We start from the raw sequence: 24,841 nt of genomic DNA on the forward strand, positions 1-24,841 counted from the left end.
TCTTTTTATTGATCCCTTTTTATTCAGCATAAAGTAGTTACTTGATTGTATGCAGAAGAAACAGGGAAGCAATCAGAGTTCCACCTTTGACGTCTTCTCTTCTGATTCATGATTTTCTCTCTGAAAAACATCATGACATGGATATTGAGCTCTGGAGCCCAATCTTGTTTTTGAGCTCTGAGATTAACAAATTGAGCTATTTAATCCCTCCTGAAAGCCCCAAATCCATCCTCCACTGTTATCTCATGAACTCCTCATATGAATTTGACTTGTTTCCCATTGATATTGTACACAGAATGGTAAAATCCAAAATTCAGCTCCCTTGAATATACAAGACCTTCCCCAAAGTGCTTTTGGAGTTCTGTTTTGGTTTGGTTCCCATGACTATGGGCTTCTCTGATAGCTCAGTTGGTAAAGAATCCACCTGCAATGCAGGAGACCCCGGTTCAGTTCCTGGGTCAGGAAGATCCCTGGGAGAAGGGATAGGCTACCCACTCCAGTATTCTTGGGCTTCCCTTGTGGCTCAGCTGGTAAAGAATCCACCTGCAATGCAGGAGACCTGGGTTCTATCCCTGGGTTGGGAAGATCCCCTGGAGAAGGGTTAGGCTACCCACTCCAAAACTGTGGCCTGGAGAATCCCATGGACGGTAGTGCATAGGGTCACAAAGAGTCTGACACAACTGAGTGAAGTTCACTCACTCCCATGATTACATCCTAAAAAGAGTCTCCACCCTGACCACCACATCCTCCTACTCCTTTACTTTTAATCAAATCCAGTGGAGGTCAAAGAATTTTTATTCAACAGAAAATTAAAGGGGGTAACATGGATCTGATTCGATGGACATGAGTTTGAGCAAGCTCCAGGAGTTGGTGATGTACAAGGAAGCCTGGCATTCTGCAGTCCATGGGGTTGCAGAGAGTCGGACATGGCTGAGCGACAGAACTGAACTGAGAGGGATAAAAACCTCAACTTGCTTTACCTGCAGTTTCATACTTACCAATCCCTTCCCTTTCAGGAATCCATCACAAAAATTTTGCACTTGTTCTACTAAGACTTCTGTTATAGGTAATGTATCCCACTTGTCATCCAGAGTCTGGTAAATTGCTAAAGCAGGCAGTTCAGACATCTTTAGTTTGAAAAATGATATCGCCTTTTCATTTTGCTTCACTCCACTGTCCACCAGAATAAAAAGAATCTGCAGTTGGGGAAATTTGAAAGAGAAAGATCTGTCTGAGGTCCTTGGAAGAAAGAGATACTTGGTGATTGTTGCAGTTTACACTGATTAAACTTAGGGTCTATGCCACACAATTTAAATCTTCATTGAATTAAAATGAATTTCTTCTTTTACTTTGCATTGTTTTAGGTTTTTTCCCTTTGGATCAGGTCTATTTAATTTTAAGAACATAGAATTGGAAGACAGTTTAATGATTAGCTAAGGGAGAAAGTATGGTCTAAATGGCTAAACATGGAGAATTCTTTTTAAATGTTGCCTCTAGTACTTTCCAGCTGTCTGACTTTGGGTACATTACTCAGCCTCTCTGAGATTCAATGTTCTCATTGGATTTTGTTGGGGGGAAACTGAATGAGAGAATAGATAATATTTCTAGTACAGTTTTTAGCATACATATTAAGTGCTTGACAGGGCTTCCCTGGTGGCTCAGATGGTAAATAATTGTTAACTATTTTATGTTATTAAACCAAACCCTCTGCCCAATGAGGAAATCTCCTTGATAACAGTCTAGTTAGAGAGTTATCTATATTTAGCAACACTGAAAACTTCCAATGTTAGGGAAACAACCACCAGAAAGATTTTTTTCTTTTTTCTTTTCTTTTTTACTAAATAGCTCTCATCATTGTGGTCTCTAGTTCAATGCAGTAGACTTGAAGTAGTTGAAGTTTTACTATTTCACTGACATAAGCAGAACTGCACAAAGTGGGGAAGGGAGAGAAAAACATTTATTGCTTATCCAGTAGGCAGTAGGTACAAGATATGTGTTTTATGTGAGAAATAAGCCCTGAGGTCTAAAACTTCAGAGTTTATAGTAAGGAGTAAGTAAATCACAGGGCTTCCCTGGTGGCTCAGTGGTAAAGAATCTGCCAGCAATTCAGGAGACATGGGTTTGATTCCTGAGTCAGGAAGATCCCCTGGAGGAGGGCATGGCAATCCACTCCAGGATTCTTGGCTGGAAAATCCCATGGACGAGGAGCCTGGCAGGCTACCAGGCCATAGAGTCACCAGGAGTCAGACACAACTGAAGTTACTTGGCACAGCACAGATACATGAAGCTCTCATGACTAACAGGTGATTTTTATGTTCAGTCTCTTTGGATCTCTATTTTTTGTCCACCCATCAATGAATAAAAAAGAAATAGACTTACTGCTAATGGAAGATATGATTAAATACATCTTTAACTGTTTAAAATACATCTTAAGTTTTAAGGCAGAGTAATGGGATTGATTATACTCCAATTCTTACTTCGTTATCTCTTAACCATAATTATTTTCCTCATTTCTCTCACTTCCCTAGCCCCATCTCTCTTTTTCTGGTGTCCTACAGCTGAGTATTCAAAAGGGAATCTCCCAGTCCAGACTTACCCTCCCCTGGAAGAGCTTAGCTGCCTCCTGAAATCTGTGCAAATTTTCTTCAAACTCTGAGAAGGTCTTGTTCATAATCAGTAGAAGATGAATCGGAATCATACTGTTGAATAGGCCAATTGCAGTCTGGCAAATTGAAATGTATTAAAGCAGAATGAAAGAGAAAAGGAGGGGAAAAAATATTAGTGGCAACTCAATGACTAGGTACACTGGACCATAAATGATAGCTGTCCACCCATCACACCAATGGCAATTCCTACAAGATGGCTTTGGATCAGTTTCACTCTCCTAGTTTTTATGCAACTTAGTAGATTCCTCATCCCCACACGAAACAGGGTGGAGCTGAGTAACCACAGGGATACTGCAGTAGTGATGGAGTGTGACCTCCAAGGGTTAGGTCATAGAAGACATAGTAGCATCTGCTTGTTTTCTCCTGTATCACTTACTCTCTTATACTGTCCACTCAACCAGCCCTGGGAAGAGATTCACATAGTTCCTATGAAGGAACTAAGTTCTCCTGCTAACAGCCAGCACTGACTTGCCAATCAGGTGACTGAATCATCTTGGAAGAAATCTTCCAGCCCCCATCAAACCTTCAGATGTTGCCTCCCTGACCAATGGCTGCAACCTCACATGAGCCCCTGGGATCAGAGGCCCCCATCCCTCGCCACTCCCAAACTTGACCCACAGAAACTGTATGAGATAATCAATTATTTTTCTGTTCTAAGTTGTTACATTTTGGAATAAACTGTTATGCATCATTAGACAACAAATACACCATGGGATATTTTAGTCACTTTTTTCAACCTCTTTTGAAATGTGGCAAAGGCAGTCAGATTTTGGGAATTCCCTGGTGGTCCAGTGGTTAGGACTCCAAGCTTTCACTGTCGGAAGTGTGGGTTCATTCCCTGATTAGGGAACAAAGATCCTGCTGGCCACACAGCACAGCAAAAAACAAAGCAAAACAAACATAAAACCAAGAGAAGCCAGATACACTTAAAATGGGATTTTGAATCCTTGTTAGTAGTGTACACTTTTGAGTGCTTATGATGTGCTGGGTAGTGTTTTCAGGTCTTTATATATAATAACTAAGTTAATCCTCAAAGTCCCAGTTTTATAAATAAAGACATTGAGGTGCAAGATCTCCTAAAGTCACATAAGCGATGAGCTGGAATTCTCAGCAGGCAGAGTGACTTGAGAGTCTGTACTTAAAGAGTACAGACTCTATACATGAGACTATCCATGAGACTCCTATACAGCTGATGGCAAAACCTCAACAAAATCAACTCAGCCCTAAGCACGGTTGAGTTAGTCCATTTCAGGTCAGCCGTAAGATAACTGCTTCAACAGACGGGAAGTTTGGCCCTTCTTTGCTGATTAGAGCTGGTGATTGCCCCTGAGGCTGTGGATGGTCGAGTGGAGGAGACAGCTGTGAGGCAGAGGGAGGATAGAAGGGAGACTGTAAAACTATGACTCTAGCCCCCTTCATTTCCCTTTTCAGAAACAGAGCTGCAACTGTCTCTATTTTAAACAAAATCCCATTTCTTCTTACCTCTCCCTTCTAAATACAGAGAGTATTGCTATAAAACTAGCATGTGCACAGAGAGAGAGAGAGCTGTAGGTTAATGAACCTTTGGGCAAAGTCCCAGGATGATGGGAATGGGAGTCACTAAATAGGATTCTTCCAGAAGCTACACACTACCCTGTAGAGAATTTTCAGCTCTACTGGCCGACATGTAGGCAAGGAGGATCCAATAAGTTCTTTCCAAAAACTTTCTCCCTGGAGTTTAAAACAGGGCTTCAATTTTAAATTTGGAAGGTTAGAAATTTAAATAATTGTCTCTTGCTTTATTACTTAAATTTATAGTGTGCAATCTACCCGCCTAAAACAGAGATAGAGGATAAATCTTGGGAAGAGTCAAAAAACCAAAGCTAAAGAGTCAAATGATATAGTGACAGGATAGAGGAAGAGACTGAACATTGCAGAAATGATGAGTTTAATCCTAATAGACACAGTCCGATTTGCATCTTGAAGCCAAGTGTTGAGTGTATGCATTAACAGTGCACAGGAGGTCAACTACGGGACTGGGAATTTCTGCCCAGTTGTTACTGGTACAAACCTCTGCACCAGAAACAGATGAGAAATAACCATAGCAGTGTGGGCAGGTCTCAAAAAGAGAAAAACACTACTTTGGGGAAATGAAAAAGTCATGATAAAACTTGCTTCTCTGGAGAAATTCTTTCCTAATTTCTTCTTGATATGAGTTGGTGTCACCTCTAATGTAGAATTCAACAAAATGTGTCATTGTTCTATAAGATGAGAGATGGCCCAATCATCAGAACTTAGGAAGGCTAGTCTTTGCCTCTGCCCTCATTCACCTGTGGAATTTCAGGACCCTGGGTCATAAACCAGGGACTGGAAGATCATCTTTTCTGGTCCCCAGTGCACTCCTGGCAGCCTTATAGACAATGACCAGAATGATAATGGTCTAGGCACTTTTCAATGCCTTTTAAATTATTGCTACCAGTTCCCCTGGGATGCATGTGTTTGCAATCCTAGTATAAGTGGAAATGGGATCACCATTCTATGGAGACAAACGTGGTGTGAGAGATGGACAGGAATTTAGTCAATAGGAAGAGGGATGTTTTCTGTTGTAGGCTATGTGGGGGAATGGAAAAACCACAGGACTCAGTCAGACAGATCAGTCATGAAAAAAGCTGGGACAAGTGGACAGGGCTGTCACTGAACTTCAAATGACAAGTTGTAGGGCTTGAGGAAGTCACTTCACTTTTCTGAACTCCCATTTCCTCTCCTATAAAATGGAAATAGACAATATGACTTCATGCATCATCAAATTTTCTCCCTTCAGTGATGTCTTTTCTACTTACTGTGTAACATTGAATGTTGCTTGGAACTTGAGAGTCCTCCTCTATAAAATGGACATAATAATCTCCTCTCTTCTACCTCAAAAAAAAATCTGTGAGTATTATATGAAAAAGTGACATAAAAGGGTTTTGTTAGTTCTGAAAAGCATGACATGCATATAAAGTACTGTTATGAGAGAATGTGTAGCATTTCGGAGCCGAGGTAGATCACTAGAAATCAACACTCCATCACTTAATGATGTAAGTTCAGGTTCTATAAGCTGTAGATGTTAGAAGTCCAGAAGATTATCAGGACAGGTGGACCAACACCTTCACCTGGGTTGTAGACAGCATGCAACAACCAAGGAAGACACCCAGAAAGAAACCTGAGACTCCAGGAGGGTCTAGGCAAGTGCTGATTGTACCAGACAGAATTGCTGGTCATGAGTCTGCAAGGAGGTAGACACAGAAAATGGAAATAGGTGTGTAAAAACTTTTTAGAAATTTTACATTGTTGCAACATCCAAATATGTGATCAGTGTTTTTAAACAGCTCATTTGTATTTTACAAAAGTATTGGTCTCGAATGCTTTAGGAAAAAAATTGACCTTCAGCATTTTTGCAGTTGTGGCCAGCTTGCCATCTTGTTTGAGAAGCATGGTCTAGAATGCTGGTCACATCAGAGTTGCTTCACTGAACTCTCTTGCAACCAAACTTAGAAGTTTTTGATTAGTCACCTTAACTTTGCATTCTGACTCTCTTACTAGTCATGTAACGTGTCATCTCACTTTTCTATTTCTTTCTTTGTTGGGTAGGAACAAATTTATCAGTCTTAAGGGTTTTAGTAGGGATGGCAATATAAACAATTTGGAGTTGATTTAATGGTGGTTACTGTTATTATGGGCTGCCCTGGTAGCTCCGTTGGTAAAGAATCTGCCTACAGTGCAGGAGACCCTGGTTTGATTCCTGGGTTGGGAAGATCCCCTGGAGAAGGGATAGGCTACACACTCCAGTATTCTTTGGCTTCCCTTGTGGCTTAGCTGGAAAAGAATCCACCTGCAAGGCAGGAGACCTGGGTTTGATCCCTGGGTTGGTAAGATCCCCTGGAAAAGGAAATGGCAATCCAGTCCAGTACTCTTGCTTGGGAAATCCCATGGACAGAGACACCTGGTGGGCTACAGTCCATGGGGTCCCAAAAGAGTCTGACATGACTTAGTGACTAAACAACAATAACAATTGTTATTATTCATTAAAAGATCAGAATGCTTGGAGGAAAAGATTTCTCCTATGAAGACAATTGCCCTCCCTGACAAAGGGACTTAAGGGTCTAGAGACAGGGGCTACTTACTACAGCGTTGTACTCTGTAACCAAGTGGATGTTGTTGCTCTCAATGAAACGGCTTAACTTGGTGGCATCCATGCTTTCAATGTCTTCACCCTTTAAATCCAGTTGTTTGTTATCCACCTGGGTCACACAGAAAGGATAAAATTGTCACTGTTCTGTCATCAATAAATGTTTCTGAACTATTAACCTCAAGTCAGGCACTAACTCAAGCTCCAAAGACAGAAAGGTAAATGTGCCTGGCCCTCGAGGAATGCACTGTCCTGTGGGTCACAGAGAAGTAAACAGGAATATCCCACAGAATGTGACAAGTATCATCACAGACCCGTATGTCACCTAAGGAAGAGGAGAAATTCTTCCAGGAAGAGACAGCTCTTAATGAACGGCTAAGACTTGGTCAGGTGGATGAGGATGGGGTGGGAGTTTTAAATAAAGAACAGGGTTTGCAAAAGGCAAAAAGGTGACAGATGTTCCGTTCTAGAAGCTGCAGTTAGGTTAGCTCGACTATAGCAGTGGATGTTAAGTGCAGTAGGAGAGAGACATGGACAGTGGGGTAGAAAGTGACTGCAGCTGGCCAGACTCCTCTATTCTTGTGATTTCCCAGGCAAGGACACTGGAGTGGATTGCCATTTCCTTCTCCAGGGGATCTTCCTGACTTAGGGATCAAACCCAGGTCTTCTGCACTGCAGGCAGATTCTTTAGGATCTGAGCCATCAGGGTAATGGGGTAGGCAGGGCAAATTCCCAAAGAACCTTGAGGTCAAGACAAGTAATTAAATTCTAACCTGAGAGCAAGGGGAGCCACTTACAGGATCAGATTTATGTTTTATTTATGTACATTTCTAATGTGAAATAAAACACACATGCAGAGAAAAGCACAAAATGGAAAATATAAAGCTCAGAAAATTGTCACAGAGTAAACAACTGTGGAACCACCACTCAGGGAAAGACAGAATATTGCCAGAATGTCTGAAGCCCTCTGTGCTCTTTCTATTGTTGTTGTTTAGTAGCTAAGTTGTGTATGACTCTTTGCAACCCCATGGACTGCGGCATGCCAGGATTCCCTGTCCTCCATGATCTCCCAGAGTCTGCTCAAGTTCATGTCCATTTTATAATCCATTATTTTTCTGCCAATGTTCACCATTATCCTGACTTTTACAATGACGATTTTCATTCTTTATAGCATTACTGCTTAACAATGCATCTCACTATTACAGTTTAGTTTCCTCTTTTAAAAAATATTATGTAGGGACTTCTTTGGTGGTCCAGTGGTTAAGATTCCATGTGTCTAATGCAGGTGGTGTGGGTTTGGTTCCTGGCTGGGGAACTAAGATCCCACATGCAGTGGGGATGCATAAAAAAAATTATGTAAGTGGAAACAGACTATGTTTTTTTGTTTGCGTATCTCAATTATTTTGTTTGTAAGAGTCATCCATATTATTGCATATAGCTGTAATACGTTCATTTTCCTTGCTGTAATAGTATCCCATTGTATAAATATGCAAAATCTTACTTTACTACTGATGCATATTTAGGTTGTTTCTAGGATCTGGTTATTAAAATAATGCTGCAATGAACTCTCTTGTTCATTTCTCTTGGAACTCATGCCTCTGTCTCTATTGAGCATGTATTTAGGGTTGACATTTTTGACGATAGGATATGTATATTTTTGACGTGCATGTTGATGTTTTTTGGGGAGATAAGGCCAAGCTATTTTCTAAAATGAATGAAAATGTACACTTGCATCTGTACTGTTTGAAAGATCCCAATGCTTCACATCCTGGCCAGCACTTGGTATTATCTGCCTTTCTAATTTTATTCATTTTGATGAATATGTGGTAGTATTTCATTGTGGTTTAACCTCCAATTCCCCAATTAACTAGTTATATATCATCTTTTTTTGAAGTGTCTGTTCAAGTCACTTGCTTGTTTTTCTATTGAGTTGATCCTTTCCTTGTTGATTTGAAGATGTTTTATATATTTGGGATATGAGCCCTTTATGGCTATATATTACATATCTTTTTTCACTGGGGACTTCTATTTTAATGGTAACTGCATATGAATAGAAGTTAATTTCAATGTAGTCATCAACCTTTTCATTTATAACTAGTGTGTGTTTTTGTTTTGTTTAAAATGCTTTGACTACACCAAAGTACTGAGATCCAGAAGTGCTGACATTCACTCAACTGGCGACTTAATAACCTTATGATTGTTGTTTTTTTTTTCCACAACTCAAACTTATGAAATACATAAATGCCGAGGTACAGAAAATGTTTGCCTTTAAAAAAAGAATCTTGAAAAAAATTCATTGAAACCACAGGATATTTTAAAATGTGAGTTCCCTTTGCATATTTAATTGTTTTAAAATTCACACTATTTAAGAGAAATCCTGGGAGAGAACTATGAAAGCAGGAGAAAAAGTCATCCTAGGTGGGGCCTCGCCCACCCTTCTCCCATTCCTCTCCTCTAGGAGAAAGAAAATGAGCACCAAGGATTTTTAAAGCTGCATAATGCCCAGGTTGTGCTAGTGGTAAAGAATCTGCCTGCAAATGCAGGAGAGGCAGGAGATACGAGTTCAATCCCCAGGTCGGGAAGATCCCATGGAGGAGGAAATGGCAACCCACTCCAGTATTCGTGCCTGGAGAACTCCATGGACAAAGGAGCCTGGCGGGCTACAGTCCATGGGGTTGGAGAGGCAGACACGACTAAAGCGACCTAGCAATGCCTTGTACCTTTCCTTCCTAAGGTTTTGCTAATTGCACAACCATCAGAATCATTATTGTAATCACAACTGGGATCCTTTTTATGTTTAATATGTCTAAATACTTTCTGATTATTTTTCTAGAAACTTGGAGGCCTAGTGTCTACACCACAGCGGATAGAACTGTGCTCAGAGCCAGGAGCTCCTCCCTTGCTGCTCTCTTTTCCCGCAAACCCTCGCATTTCCCAGAACAGGATGAACAAGAAATGCCAGCTACTCCAGGTGGCTCTGGACTTGAGGAATGCAGTATAGGGGAGGCAGAGTTTGTGAAGTGGTGATAACATACTCTAAGAAGCAAAGATCTTTCATAAAAGCCATCCTCCGAAGCCTCTCCAGTTGGTCATGGCTCTTTAAATGAAGCATACCTGATTATTTCTCTATTTCTTAAACCAACAAACTCTGGAGTGCTCATGTGTAGGATTCCTGGAAACATTTAAACAGGAAACCTCCCTTCTGTAAAGGGAATTTATTTGCATAATGCCCTGGAAAGAAAATCTGGCCCTGGATCCCAGAGTGGGAGAAAATATTTTTTAATATATTTTCCAGTTTTTGAAAAGAATTTTCCTTGAAAAATCACATTATTTTTCTCCTCAAGAAAAGAGGCACCAGAAGAAAAACAGAAACAGTAAACCAGAAGGGTTGTCACCCTACAATATAATTTTGAGGTTCCCCGAGAGTATCAGATGTAGATTATTATATGATTCAGACACTTTATCATACCAATGGATTTCATCATTCTTTTTCTGTTTGTTAGTATTTCGGCAATACTCCTTTGAATTAATTCCGGTAGGTTCCTGTAATTAACAACCCAGCTTTTTGTAAAACATTAAAGTTGTTTTAGTTTGCACCAATTACAATATTAATTATCTTGGCTACCATGGAGAAATCGTTTGTTCAGTACATGCCCTCTCGTCTCTGAGGTTTGTTTTTATAAGCTGCTTGGTTACCATATACTTGGTAAATATATACTTTAGGATTTCTCTGGTGGTCTAATGCTTGGGAATCTGCCTGCCAATGCAGGAGACATGGGTTCTAATCCTGGTCCAGGAAGATCCCACATGCTGCAGAGCAACAGAGCCCATGCACCACAACTACTGAACCTGAACTCCAGGACCTGTGAGCTGAAACTACTGAGCCCGTGCTCTGCAACAAGAGAAGCCACAACAATGAGAAGCCCACACACCTCAACTAAAGAGTAGTCCCTGCTCACCACAACTAGAGAAAGCCCATGCATAGCAGTGAAGACCCAGTGCAGCCATAAATAAATAAATTTATATACCCTGGTGGCTCAGAGGTTAAAGCGTCTGCCTCCAATGTGGGAGACCCGAGTTTGATCCCTGGGTCAGGAAGATCCCCTGGAGAAGGATATGGCAACCCATTCCAGTATTCTTGCCTTGAGAATCCCATAGACTGAGGAGCCTGGTGGGCTGCAGTCCATGGGGTCACAAAGAGTCAGACACGACTGAGTGACTTTACTTACTTACTTACTTACTTACTTTTATATATATATATATATATATAAAGTATATATATATATATATAAAGTATATATATATATATATACTTTAGAAAAATATTTTAACATTTGGCATATCTTACTTATTGCCTTTCTTATCAGTTTATTTTTAGGCACTCTGCTCTGATTCTCTGCTTGGCTAGGTGCATTTCTTATAACAGGTTTCCAGGAATAATTGTGAAAGGCAGGAAAGGATGCCTCTACTCTATTTCTATTACTATCCCATTGGGTCAAAGTTAGACTAATTCTATTTCTTCAAATAGAAGTGATGGAGAATACTCAAAATGAGGTACACATTCAAACAATATCTGAGATTCCATTTTAGGACAGGCTCACGGTTTATTCAACACAGGATTACATCTCTGTTAGGGTAACACTAAGAGTCCTATTGAGAGTGGGGGGCTGTCTATGGCCATACCACCCTGAATGCCCTGGATTTCGTCAGATCTCAGAAGCTCAGCAAGGTCGGCCCTGGTTAGTGCTTGGATGGGAGAGTGGGGAGGGATGTCGCACTAGTGCTAAGGCAAGCTGTGTTCTCACACAGGCAGGTTGTCATACACAACTTATTAATGCTCCATTTTAATTTTTTCTCAATCACATTTATATAGTTGGCCTGAGCTATTTTTGCAGACTGATGCATTCCATAAATATAGCAAATGCTGCCCTCTTTTCTCTCCCATATAACTGTCAACTCATATTTCCACTTATTATATCAGCTTATTTCTGAACATGTTCTTCCAATGGAAATTTGCTGTATGGGCTAATTCTGAAATTTTTTGGCCAAAATACCTCATATGTGTGTGTGTGTATGCTCAGTCATTCAGTCATGTCTGACTCTTTGGGATCCCATGGATCCCACCAGGCTAATTTGTCCATGGAATTTCCCAGGCAAGAATACTGGAGCAGGTTGCCATTTCCTGCTCCATCGGATCTTGCTGACCCAGGGACCCAGCCCGCGTCTCTTGTACCTCCTGCACTGGCAGGTGAGTTCTTCACTGCTGCTGCTGCTAAGTTGCTTCAGTCATGTCTGACTCTGTGTGATCCTGTAGACAGCAGCCCACCAGGCTTTTCGGTCTCTGGCATTCTCCAGGCAAGAATACTGGAGTGGGTTGCCTTTTCCTTCTCACTACTGCTCCACCTGGGAAAACCCAAAATATGTCCTGCCTAGGTTAAATCTTGAGAAATAAGCTGGGGATTTGATTAAGGAGTGCTAGGGAGAGAGAAATGGTTTAGGAAAAACATTTTTTTTTTTAGCTTTATTTAATAAAGCTTTATTTAATGAGGAGCATTCGAGTAGGTAGAATATAGGAGTAAAAACAGGCTTTTTTCAGAGTTAAATACTGTAGAAAGTCACTATAATAAGGTAGAAAAGGTAGCTTTGGAGTTGGCCATATTGGGTATGGGCTTCCCTCTTAGTTCAGTTGGTAAAGAATCCACCTGCAACACAGGAGACCCCGGTTCGATTCCTGGGTCGGGAAGATCCGCTGGAGAAGGGACAGCCTACCCACTGCAGCATTCTTGGGCTTCCCTGGTGGCTCTGCTGGTAAAGAATCCGCCTGCAATGCAGGATCAATGAGTTTGATCCCTGGGTTGGGAAGATCTCCTAGAGAAGGGAAAGGCTACCCACTCCAGTATTCTGGCCTAGAGAATGCTGGCTATGAGTCAGATGTTTGTGACTTTATAGTTCTGAGAGTCTAGACATCAGAATCAAGCTCATGGAACTTTAGTTTCCTTATTGATAATACAGGGTTGATAATGGGCTTCCCTGGTGGCTCAGATGGTAAAGAATCCCCCTGCAATGATGGAGACCTGGGTTCAATCCCTGGGTCAGGAAGATCCCCTGGATGAGGGCATGGCAACCCACTCCAGTTTTCTTGCCTGGAAAATCCCATGGATAGAACAGCCTGGCGGGTTTCAGTCTATGGGGTTGCAAAGAGTCAGACACGACTGAGTGACCAAGTGCGCACAGGGATGATAATAATTTCATCAGATTCTAGTGTCTATCATAAATTAGGCACTAAAACAAACATGAAATTCTAGATCTTAAATAAAAGAAAGTATCAGAAGATCTGCAATTGGTTCACATTTCCCAGTGTCAAGAAGAAGTCTTAACTGCAGACGTAAAAGGGCCTCCTAATGGGTCTGCATAGAGTCACAGAGACCAACAGGCAGGAATCAGTGAAGACCATGTCCATTGTGTAAATATGTCTGTTCGCTCCCAGACCACCCCTACAGGACACAGGAGTTGATTATCATTTCTAAACATTGGGATCCTCTTCTGAAGGGCATGGTCACATTGTATGGTATTTTTTGAATATATTAAAAGCTTCAGTTTGTTCAATGCCAAACTTTTAAATATACCTCAATTTAAGAAAACACTAAAAAAAAAAGAGAACAGTTGTGGTTGATGTTCTTATTCTTTTTTAAAAAAAATTATCCCCCAAACCTGAATAATAATCCTAGTAAAATTTGGACTGAATTTTCCAAAGTGTAGGGCTCTAAAATCACTGCAGATGGTGACTGCAGCCATGAAATTAAAAGACGCTTACTCCTTGGAAGGAAAGTTATGACCAACCTAGACAGCATATTAAAAAGCAGAGACATTACTTTGCCAACTAAGGTCCGTCTAGTCAAGGCCATGGTTTTTCCAGTAGTCATGTATGGATGTGAGAGTTGGACTATAAAGAAAGCTGAGCTCAGAAGAATTGATGCTTTTGAACTGTGGTGTTGAAGAAGACTCTTGAGAGTCCCTTGGACTGCAAGGAGATCCAACCAGTCCATCCTAAAGGAGATCAGTCTTGGGTGTTCATTGGAAGGATTGATGTTGAAGCTGAAAGTCCAAGACTTTGGTGACCTGATGCTAAGAGCTAAATCATTGGAAAAGACCCTGATGCTGGGAAAGATTGAGGGCAGGAGGAGAAGGGGATGACAGAGGATGAGCTGGTTGGAGTTGGCATCACCGACTCAATGGACATGGGTTTGGGTGGACTCCAGGAGTTGGTGATGGACAGGGAGGCCTGGTGTGCTACAGTTCATGGGGTCGCAAAGAGTCAGACACAACTGAGCGACTGAAGTGAACTGAACTGAAACTGAGAAAAAAATGTTTATCTAAAATCTGTCACCACAGACCTGCCAGTGGAGCAGGGTGCTTGTTTTCAATACGGCACATAAATAATCTTGTCCACAGAGGTTCCAAGAGTTCATTTGGTGTAGGTCTGTCACTGGTGGGAAACAACCAGCAGATTCTAAAGAAGAGCGAGCAGCTCTGGGAAGTCATCAACAGGGCTTTGTAGAGAATAAATCGTAAACAAAGTTAAAGCGTTCGTTAGAGGTTGTAAAACCTGCAGAGACACTCGAAGCAACAAGCACTTGTTTTTCTTCCCAAATGTGTATCTTGGTGGAACTAGGACTTTTAAATCAGGCTTTCATAAGACTATAAACAACAAATTGGGAAAGAAGTACTTGTGGATCTGTAGCTAATTGGAATTTTTTGTATTGACAGTTTGCTACAAATAGTTCAGCGGTACCAGGAAATGCATTAGTGTAACCTTCTATATCTTTCTTAAAAAAACATCTTTTTTTTTTTAAATTGAAGTATAGTTAACTTACAATGTTATGTTACTCTCTGGTATACAGCAAAGTTATTCAATTATATATTTTTAATATATAATGTATGTATATTTTCATGTTCTTTTCCATTATGGTTTATTATAGTATATTGAATATAGCTCCTTGTGAAATACACTAAGACCTTATTATGATCTATTTTATACATAGTCCCTATCTTTCTCACCAAAACTCTTCACAGAAGGATTTGATTTAATCTTATTTTACAGTGCAAACCAGCAGCTTCTGTCCAGGTGGGGGAAGAACTGCTGACGGGAGTCAGGCATCTTCAGACAGAGTTTTGGGAGTGAGTAAATTCCTCAAACACTTTCCAAGTGTCTTTGAGGTACCAGAGACCTACTGTAGACCTTTGGGACACAGAGATGAATAAATCATGGTTCCTGCCTGAATAAGCTCATGGTCTAGTAGGGTAAAAGGTGAAACACACAGAAATACATGACATGCACTCCAAAGTGGTCAGTTACATGGGATTTTAGCAGAAACTCTGTCTGTGCTCAGTCGTGTCTGACTCTTTGAGACCCCATGGATTGTAGCCTGCCAGGCTCCTCTGTCCATGGGATTTTCCAGGCAAGACTAGTGGCCTGGGTTGCCACTTCCTACTCCAGGGGTTGCTGACCCAGGGATCAAACTTGAGTCTGCGGCATCTCCTGCATCGGCAGGCAGATTCTTTACCACTGTGCGACCTGGGACGCTTTAGAGGAGTAGTTACGACAATTTGGAGATTCCAGGGAGCCTTTCCGAAGGATAAGCTGCTGGAACTGATTCACTGGAATATGAGGAGGAGTTGGCTGGGTGAGCCTACGAGAAAGGGGCCCTGAGTGGGGCTGGCATTCTAGGCAGAGAAATAGCCCACGTGACATGATGGAATCATGTCCTCATACTGTGTATAGTTGGGTATTGAAACAGTAGAGACCAAGGTGGGAATGGGCTAGAAAAGGGAATGGAGAAACAGGTAGTGGCCTGGTCATAAAAAACTACAAATTTAAATGTCTTGGTTTTGTTCTTGTAATATGGGGGAATATTGAAGAGTTTTTTAAGAAGGAAGTGTCATGGTCAAATGTCCATTTTAAATCCATCATTGTCATACCAGTCTAGAAACTGAATAAGAAATAATGAAGGGAAACCTATTAAGAAGGTATTGAAAATGTTTATGCCAAAGGTACTAAGAGTCTAAGCGAGGAACAAAATAGCAAGAGCAGAGGAAAAGTCCATTTTGTGCATAACACCATCAGTACATTAATTGAATCAATAATAATAACACAGGAGCAACAAAAGATACGGCAGCTATAGACACAGAAAATACTTTAATCTGTTTAATAAAGATGGAAGTATTAACTGGATAATAAAACAACGTGTCATGGCCATGGCTGTGGGACTGGCTAAATCAGACTCTATCACGGAGCCTCACCAGTGGCAACACTGAGTTTTCATTGCTGTTAAGGGACCTCCCTCATAGCTTAGATAGTAAAGAATCTGCCTGCAGTGAAGGAGATCTGGGTTCAATCCCTGGATCAGGAAGATCCCCTGGAGAAGAAAATGGCTATTCACTCCAGTATTTTTGCCTGGAGAATTCCACAGACAGAGGAGCCTGGTGGGCTACAGTTCATGGGGTCCCAAAGAGTTGGACATAATTGAGCCACTAACCCTTTCCCTTACATTTACGAACTCATTATTGTTGATTACTGTCTTCCTTCAGAAGTATCACTTGTGTTTTATGTGTCTCTACATATATTTTGATGGTGCCTGAATAAACTGATGTAATAGAAAATAAAAAGAATAGTGAAGGAGAACATAGGCTCCAAATACAGGGTGGGAGGTATGATCGGCAAAGATTAGAGACTAAGTGAACAAGGCTATTCAGTAAAATAGTGTTTTCATGGGAAGAACGTGGCACAGCAAGGGAAGATGACAAGTTCAGTTTTGACTAAGTGAAGACCGCAGTCAGTCAGTTCAGTCCAGTTGCTCAGTCATCTCTGATTCTTTGCAACCCCATGGACTGCAGCACGCCAAGCTTCCCTGTCTATCACCAACTCCTGGAGCTTGCTCAGACTCCAGGACTGCAGTACTTATGAGGCTATTCAAATAGTTATATCCAGCAAGCCTCTGAATCATGGAGAGGTCCAGGCTAGAGATAAAACATGCGGAATCCTCAACAAACACATAACCGTCAAACATAAGAGAAGATCCTACACTGAAGACTTACTCATTCTTTCATTAGTTGATTCATTCACAGGCAGAGCACAGAGGAATTTAAGGGCAGTGAAAATCCTGGAATACCATAACGATAGATTTATGCCATTACTCATTGTCCAAAACCATACACTGTAGAACACCACGAGTGACCTATGATGTAAATATAGAGTTTGAGTGGTTATGACATTTCAATGTAGCTTAATCAGCTGTGACAAATCTACCACTCTGGTGGAGATGTTGCTGATGGGGGAGGCCATTGATGTGTGCGGCAGGAGATATAAGGGGAATCTTTGCATTTTACTCTCAATATTCTGCTCTGAATTTGAAACTGCTCTAAGTAAATAAAGCCTTTTTCAAAAGTTAAAAAAAATGATTCATTCACATATTCATTTATTCAACAAATACTTATGAGTAACTGCTACATGGGAGGCACTTTTATTTTTTATTTTGTTTGTTTTTTTTTTAAAGATGCTTACTTAAATTTATTTTTAGTTTATTTTTGGCCACAGATCACCCCATGCAGAACCTTAGTTCCCTGATCAGGGATCGAACCCATGCCCCTGCAGTGGAATTGCAGATTATTAACCACTGGACCACCAAGGAGGTCCTGACAGGTGCTGTTAAATGCTCAGTGGCTGAAGTAGTGAATAAGACAGTCTCTGCCTCCATCGATTCTATAACTTAGACTGGGAAGAGCACTGGGTCAGGCAGTAGTGTGGGTAGAGAAAGAGAAGAACTCAAGGAGACTAAAGGAAGAGGTGGACCGAGAGAAGCAGGTTCCTAGATCAAGGAAAGAGAGAATATTAAAGAGAAAAGAGTGGCTAACAATGTCAAATATGGCATAAATGGTCAGTAAAATAAGATCTAAACAATGTTGGTTGGGTTTGGAGATATGGAAGCTGTGGTGACCTGGATGAAAGCAGTTTTAATGGAGTGATATGCAAATTAGACAACAATGTATTAAGAGCTTAAAGAAAGCTGAAGACACTGAATACAAAATACATTTTAAAGAGATTTGAAGAATGTAAGAAAGAGAAAGGATAAAGAGTAGTGGGAAGGACATTCAGACCAGAAATTTTGAAACTTTAATGTTTGCTCACTTTCTTATTTCCAGTGGACTCTGGTCATCTTCACTTTGACATTCCACCAACAACATAACAACCAAAGAAAACATCAGAAATACCTACTTCTGTTATAACCTCACTATTCCTTAGATACTGTGACTTCCAACCTCTCCTTCTTTCCATAATTTGATATCTGATCCTTGCAGTAGTGTGGACAGAGAAAGAGAACTCAAGGAGACTAAAAGAAGAGACGGACCCAGAGAAGCAGGCTCCCAGGTCAAGGAAAGAGAGAATATGATGCCTTTTCTTCACTTTCTGCTGCTACCTCTTTGCTACAGATCCTTAGTACACGATCTATCTCATCAGCCTAATAAAAGTTCTCTTTATTCTTGTCTTTTTTGCCTAATCATCCATCTGACTCATTGCTGCCAAAATAATCTTGCACAAACACATTTCTGTTCATGTTACTCCCCTGATCTAAAGGCTTGAGGGGCTGCCCAGCGCCAGTCAACTTAAGTGCAAACTCATTAAGCTGGTATTCAAATTTCTCGACAATATGGTTCCAATCAAATTGCTCTTTTATTCATCTGCCCAAAACATGTTCCCTGAGATCCAGTCAAGTTGGCTTGATCACTCTTTCCCAAGTTTAACTTTTTTCCCCCATTTTGGCCATGAATTCTCCTCTATGTTGTCCAAATTTTATCTGTTCTTTAAATCCCAGTTCAGTTGTCTCCTTCATAACTTATTTTGGTCAGAATTCCTACTCTGCTTTTTTTTTAAATTCATTTTTTATTCTTTTTATTAGAATATATTACCCTTAACACTGTGTTGATAATAGCATTAACATTAGAAACTGTGTTGATGTCAGTACTGAGAACATCCTTAAGAAGGGAACAAGGGAACTATGTTCCAATACTCACTGAAATCTTCTTAACCTACTGTTGATTTTCTTCATTGTAAAAGGGACAGGGAAAGGGTAGGGGTTTGGGAGATGGCTCAAAGGAGGAAAATGACATGTTATGTTTTGCACATTTCGGGATTTAATGTGTGCAGGCAATACAGAAGGTCCAGAGTGTGGAATAACTCTTAAGGCCATTCAGCCAGAGCTTTATCATGGGTTACAAAGCTGATATTTTGGGCCAAGTCATTTAGTGCCTATCCTGCTTTGACCATTTAAACTCTTATAATGTTTCACCTGGAGAAAGAAATGGCTACCCACTCCGGTATTCTTGCCTGAAGAATTCCATGGGCAGAGGAGCCTGGAGGGCTCAAATAGGGGCCTGGAGGTCTATGGGGTCTCAAATAATCAAACACGACTGAGCAACTAACACACACACACACAATATTTTACCCATGGTGATGCTGTTTGTATTATAGATACTTGTATGTTACGTTTACAATCTCTACCATATTTTAAGAGCTATGAGAGGGGAGAATATACTCAATGTGTTTTAAGGATCATTACCTTGCACAGAGAACCCAGTAGTTGTTAACACATATTTGATAAAGATAAGTAAACTCTCAAAGATATGAAGATACTAAAAGTATATATATATGGAAATATAAAAATATAAAAATCTCTGACCCAGGGATCAAACCCAGGTCTCCCACCATTGCAGGCAGATTCTTTACTGTCTGAGCCACCAGGGAAGGCCCATAAACACATTTATTATAGAACTGCTATAATATAAAATACTTGGGATTATCTAATTATCTGTAGAGACCTAACCAGGAGACCTGAGTTCAGTCCCTAGATTGGGAAGATCCCCTGGAGAAGGGAATAGCAACCCGCTCCAGTATTCTTGCCTAGAGAATTCCATGGACAGAGGAACATGGTGGGCTACAGTCCATGGGGTTGCAAAGAGTCAGACACGACTGAGGGACTAATACACACACCAAATTATCTATAAATAGGAAAATGGCCAATTAAGCTATGCCATGTCCAAACTATGGAGCTGTATGCAGTAGTTTTTTTCTTGGTATTTTTTCTTTTTAAAGTTTATTTATTTTAATTAGAGTATAATTGCTTTACAATGTTGTGTTAATTTCTGCTGTACAACATGAATCAGCTATATGTATACAGATATCCCCTCCCTCCTGAGCCTCCCTCCCACTCCCCTTATTTTATAGATGAAAGAATTGAAGCCAAGAAAGTGTTTTGTGACCTGCCCAAGTCACATGGCTGCTCAGTGACAAAGCAGTGCTGTAAATCTTATGTCCTGACCCTCAGTCCAGGCCTCTTCTCATTTCACGACAGCATCTGTTTAGGAACCTTGAGTTGAGCCATCCTCCTCATATGGTCCCTGATGCTGGCAACACCATTGCGATTCAAGATCTAGACTCCTTTCTGGTCTCAGAAGTCTGTGTATTCACAACGCAAGGAAAAACTAGAAGGCTCGAGCTGCCCACCTGACTTACCAGACGGAAGAGGGAAATGGTGTTGCCAGTGATGTTGTAGTGAGTCAGAACCTTGGAGGCAGTGCTGATCCCAAAAGACACGTCTTGGAAATTTTGCACCACACTGTGGATTAGGGACACTGCCGGTACTTCTAAATCCTAAAGACAAGAAGGAAAAAATAAAATAAAAAAAAAAACCCCACAGGTTGTTTCTGGAGGAAAGAGACTAGAGAGTAGAAATATGCTCACACTTATCAAATCAAAGTGTCCAGTGAGACAACATTGACCTCTAAAAATGTAGGCTGGCTTCTCAGGGACATGGTTGAATTTTCCAGGCTGGGTGGGTTAATAGGTAACTATGACATAGTGGCTAAGTCTAGAACACCTATCTGGCTTTACCATAGAACTTGTAGCTTGTTGGGCTTCACTGGTGGCTCAGCCGATAAAGAATCTGCCTGTAATGCAGGAGACCCAGGTTCAGGAAGATTCCCCTGGAGAAGGGCATGGCTATCCACTCTAGTTTTCTTGCCTGGAGAATTCCATGGACACAGGAGCCTGGCGGGCTACCATCCATGGGGTCGCAAAGAGTCAGACATGACTGAATGACTAACTTGTAGTTTGTTAATAGCTGAGAGGGGGCTCAAAATCACAAAGACCCGAAGAGTTAGCCTCCACAGTCATTGATAAACCAAAGGAGGCAAATATTTGGGGAATAATTTGTAGAGGAAAGAAGAAATGCAAAAATCAGAAATAGGTGCTGTCAAAAGGACAAAAACTGAGAAAATAAAAATAAGAGAAATTAAAGTGGAAGCTTAGAAGTTTTATTAACAAGGCTGTGTAGGACGTTGGGATGCTCTTTCCACTGTTGCTCCAACTCTAGAACCAAGGCCTGCAAGACAGAGCAGGGAAGCCTGTTCTGAATGATGATTCCAGGCCTTTTACAGCAAGCTGGCCTTATTTCCCTGTGGTCATGGGGCCCTCCTCCCCAGAAGCTCTGAGCAATAAACAGCCGTGAACATGTTTGTCCTTGACATTTCTCTGGCAAGAGAGGGAGATGTGCTCAGAGAAAAGATCATGGTTAGCCTTGCAGCTGGGGTCAAGTAGAGGGAGCTGGCACTTTGCTCATCCGAAAGGGCGTGTGGAGTTCATTTTAGGTTATGAACAATTGTTCTTCAAGGCTTCGTCTTTTTTTAAAAAATCTGCTCCTTAGAGTGAATTTCCTCTCGGAGCAAACAGCGACACCTGGTGGCCATTTGAGTTATCGCACCCTCCTCCAGTTCCTTGCCACTCCCGCCTGAGTGTAGGCTGCTGTTTTTGCCCCCAGGCCTCACCCCCTCTTCCCCACTCCACTCCCGTCTTCCTCCCCTACTTATATCTCATCGATTTTATTTCCAGCTGTGTACACAGAAAAGACAAGATGATGGTGATTTGGAATTAATGAATAGAAACAGACAAGAAGGTCTGAGAGGAGAGAGTAGGGGATTGATTAGCTGTGAAATCACCAGATGTTACCTCCAGAGAAAAGGAAAAATGCTGGAATAATGCCTTCTCCTTTATGGTTGATTTTTTTTAGCCAGGCAGCCAATCTGGAAGATTGGCTAAGACCTTCAATATGCAAAATGTCATCCTTGTTCAACATTTCAGAGAAAAAAAAAAAAGAAGAGTGTGTATGCATGCTCAGTTGTACAGTTGTGTCAGACTCTTTGTGACCCCATGGACTGTAACTCACCAGGCTCCTCTGTCCGTGGGATTTCCCAGGCAAGAATACCGGGGTGGGTTGCCATTTCCTACTCCAGGGGACCTTTCTGACCCAGAGATTGAACCTGTGTTTCCTGCATTGGCAGGTGGATTCCTTACCATGGAGCCACCTGGGAAGCAAAAAATGAGTGGGGGACTCCTTACTTGGTAAGAGGTTCTAGACTGGAGGCAGCTATTCACAAGTGTGTTGCCTGCTTGATACAGTTGGTTTACTCTGGGCCCTGCCTTGGAAGTTAAAATACTGACTGAAGCTTCAAAGCAGGTACAGATGGGGAGACCCAGACAGCAGCCTCAGAACTCTCAAAACAAATATGAGAAAGATATGATTCAGAGACTGGGAACATCTAGAGACTGTGAGATCTTGATTGACAAACTAAAATTAGACCCTGCCCTTTGACTTTTAAGGCAGTATCATCCGGCCAGCAAGTGACTAGCGTGGCTCCCTTAAGGTAGCATATTTCTGGTCACAGAGGGTCAGACACGACTGAGTGACTGAACTGAACTGAACTGGGAGAAGGGCAGGTGGCAATATCGGAACAAACCTGGAAGAAGCCTATGACAGCCACCTCAGCAGCAGCGATGAATTCCATGGCAGCTTGGACATCTGTGAGCGGCACGGGTTCCTGGGCGCCAGGACCATCTAGCCAGAGATGAGAGTAGGGGTGGGAGGAAGAAAGAGAGAGAGAGACAGAGAATTTGCGGTACTGAGTGGAGAAAAAGCAACTCTAAATCACAAGGGCATCTCTATTTTTCCTCTTCATACTACGGCCAAAGAGATTTAGGAGTGCAGTTGTCATTCCAAGGTTTTATTTCTTTACTAACTTGTGGAAGGAGGACTCCTCTCATAATAGCCCATTTTAAAATAATATTTATTTATTTATTTGACCACGCCAAATCTTAGTTGTGGCATGCAGAATCTTTAGTTGCAGTATGTGGGATCTAGCTCCCTGACCAGGGATTGAACCTGGGGCCTCCACCACTGGGAGCATGGAGACTGAAGTCATGGGACCACCAGGGAAGTCCATGATAGCCTATTTCTGAAGGATGTCAGACTCCGCTCTTCTCTACTAGGCAAGGCAGATCTTTACCCAGCATTTCCTGAAAAGTCCCTAGGTTTGGGGAACAAATACCCAGAGTTCTACCAATATTCCCTTCCTTTCTCCCAGTAACACTTTCATCCCCTGGTCACTCAAGTGTTCTTTTCTTTTACCTGATGATTCCTGAACTTCTGCAGCAACTTCCGGAGACAGTTTGCATGTGGAGAGAAATAACAGAAACAGGCATCCGGACGGCATGGCTTCCATTTTCCTGCTCCTGCTCCACGCCCTGGTCTTGGTGTTTGGAGCCGCTGACTTTGGGCAGCCCACTCTGCAGTTAAGGGATTGTGGAGTAATTTGTGCTCTGGGAACATTGCAGCTGGCTCCGGGGCAGGGGGACCTTCAACTTTTGAGATAAGAAACAGGATTCGGTAACAGGGCCTCAGAACAAAACCAATCAGAAGAAAGTCAGGCTAGTTCCTTTAAATAAAACAAAACATTCTAGCCAGGTGTTGACTTAGGCACTACGTACATAGCAATAATGGTGATCTGATCACCTCTCCCAACTTAGATTGTTACTATGAAAAATGGGCAATTAAATAGATCATTTAAATGTAAAATGGAAAGTGATTAAAAAATTGGGAAACTCAAGGGTGCTAGGAGAAGATGAACTAAAGACATTTTGGACAATGATGGTGTCTGGTGAAAGCTTTCTTCCTGCGGGGGTTGCCCAGGCAGTGCGTGTGTGCAGACTCAGTCATGTCTGACTCCAGGGAGGAATATTGGACTCGGCTGCCATGTTCTTCTCCTTGGATCTTCCCCACACATGGATTGAACCTGCATCTCCTGTGCTGGCAGGCCGTTTTACCACTGCACCACCTGGGAAGCATGCCTAAGCAGAGTCCTGGGTAAATAAAACTTTTCCAGGCAATGAAGGTGGAAAGGGAGTTTCATGTAAAGAGCCAAAGCACTGAGATGCAAATGTGATGTGCAAATTACTAATTATTAGCAATTAAGCATTACCAGAAAATGGAATAATAAATCTGGGCAGAAAGGCATTCTGAGGCCAGATCCCAGGGGACCTTGTATACTAAGCGTAGGAGCTTCAGCTATATTTTGCAGGTGATGGGAAGCCACTGAAGATCTTAAGCAGGAGAGAAAAAATGCCTGATGTGGCCCAAGTGCCTGTATAAATCCAAGGGATTCTTGTAGGGAGGGGATATGTAAGTCTCAAGCTTAGCAGAAACTTATATCCATGGGTTAGCCAAGAGTTGGACAAGGCTGAAGCATGCACTATATGATAATAAAATGCACTGAGGAACTTCCCTGGTGGTGCAGTAGATGGGAATCTACCTGAAGATGAAGGGAACACATTCCATCGCTGCTCCAGAAAGATCCCACATGCCTTGGAGCAACTGAGCTCATGAGCCGCAGCTACTGACTCCGTGCTCTAGAGCCCAGGAGCTGGAACTACTGAGTCTGTACTTTAGAGCCTGCGCTCTGAAACCAGAGAAGCAACTCCAATGAAGAGCCCGAGCACCACAATGAAGAGTAGCCCCTGTTCACCATAACTGGAGACAGCCTGTGTGCAGCAAGACCCAGCAGGGCCAAAGAGAAAGCAAATTAATTTAAAAACAGCCTCCTTGCTTCTATTGGACCCTTGTTCTATCTCTGGTCGGGGAACTAG

General features: G+C 41.7%; 1 protein-coding gene across 1 annotated transcript; it reads right to left on the reverse strand.

The window, feature by feature from the left end:
- ERP27 (endoplasmic reticulum protein 27) lies at window positions 1-23,962 on the reverse strand. Its single transcript, XM_040235249.1, has 7 exons — window positions 23,328-23,962; window positions 22,660-22,757; window positions 20,381-20,518; window positions 6,809-6,925; window positions 2,597-2,722; window positions 999-1,196; window positions 1-120 (listed from the first exon to the last, which is right to left on the reverse strand). The coding sequence occupies exons 1-7, from the start codon at window positions 23,419-23,421 to the stop codon at window positions 73-75; spliced, it is 819 nt and encodes a 272-aa protein (XP_040091183.1). The 5' UTR covers window positions 23,422-23,962; the 3' UTR covers window positions 1-72.
- Window positions 23,963-24,841: the final 879 nt, after the last annotated feature.

This window comes from Oryx dammah, unplaced genomic scaffold (genome assembly GCF_014754425.2).
Source record: "Oryx dammah isolate SB20612 unplaced genomic scaffold, SCBI_Odam_1.1 HiC_scaffold_29, whole genome shotgun sequence".
Taxonomy (NCBI): domain Eukaryota; kingdom Metazoa; phylum Chordata; class Mammalia; order Artiodactyla; family Bovidae; genus Oryx; species Oryx dammah.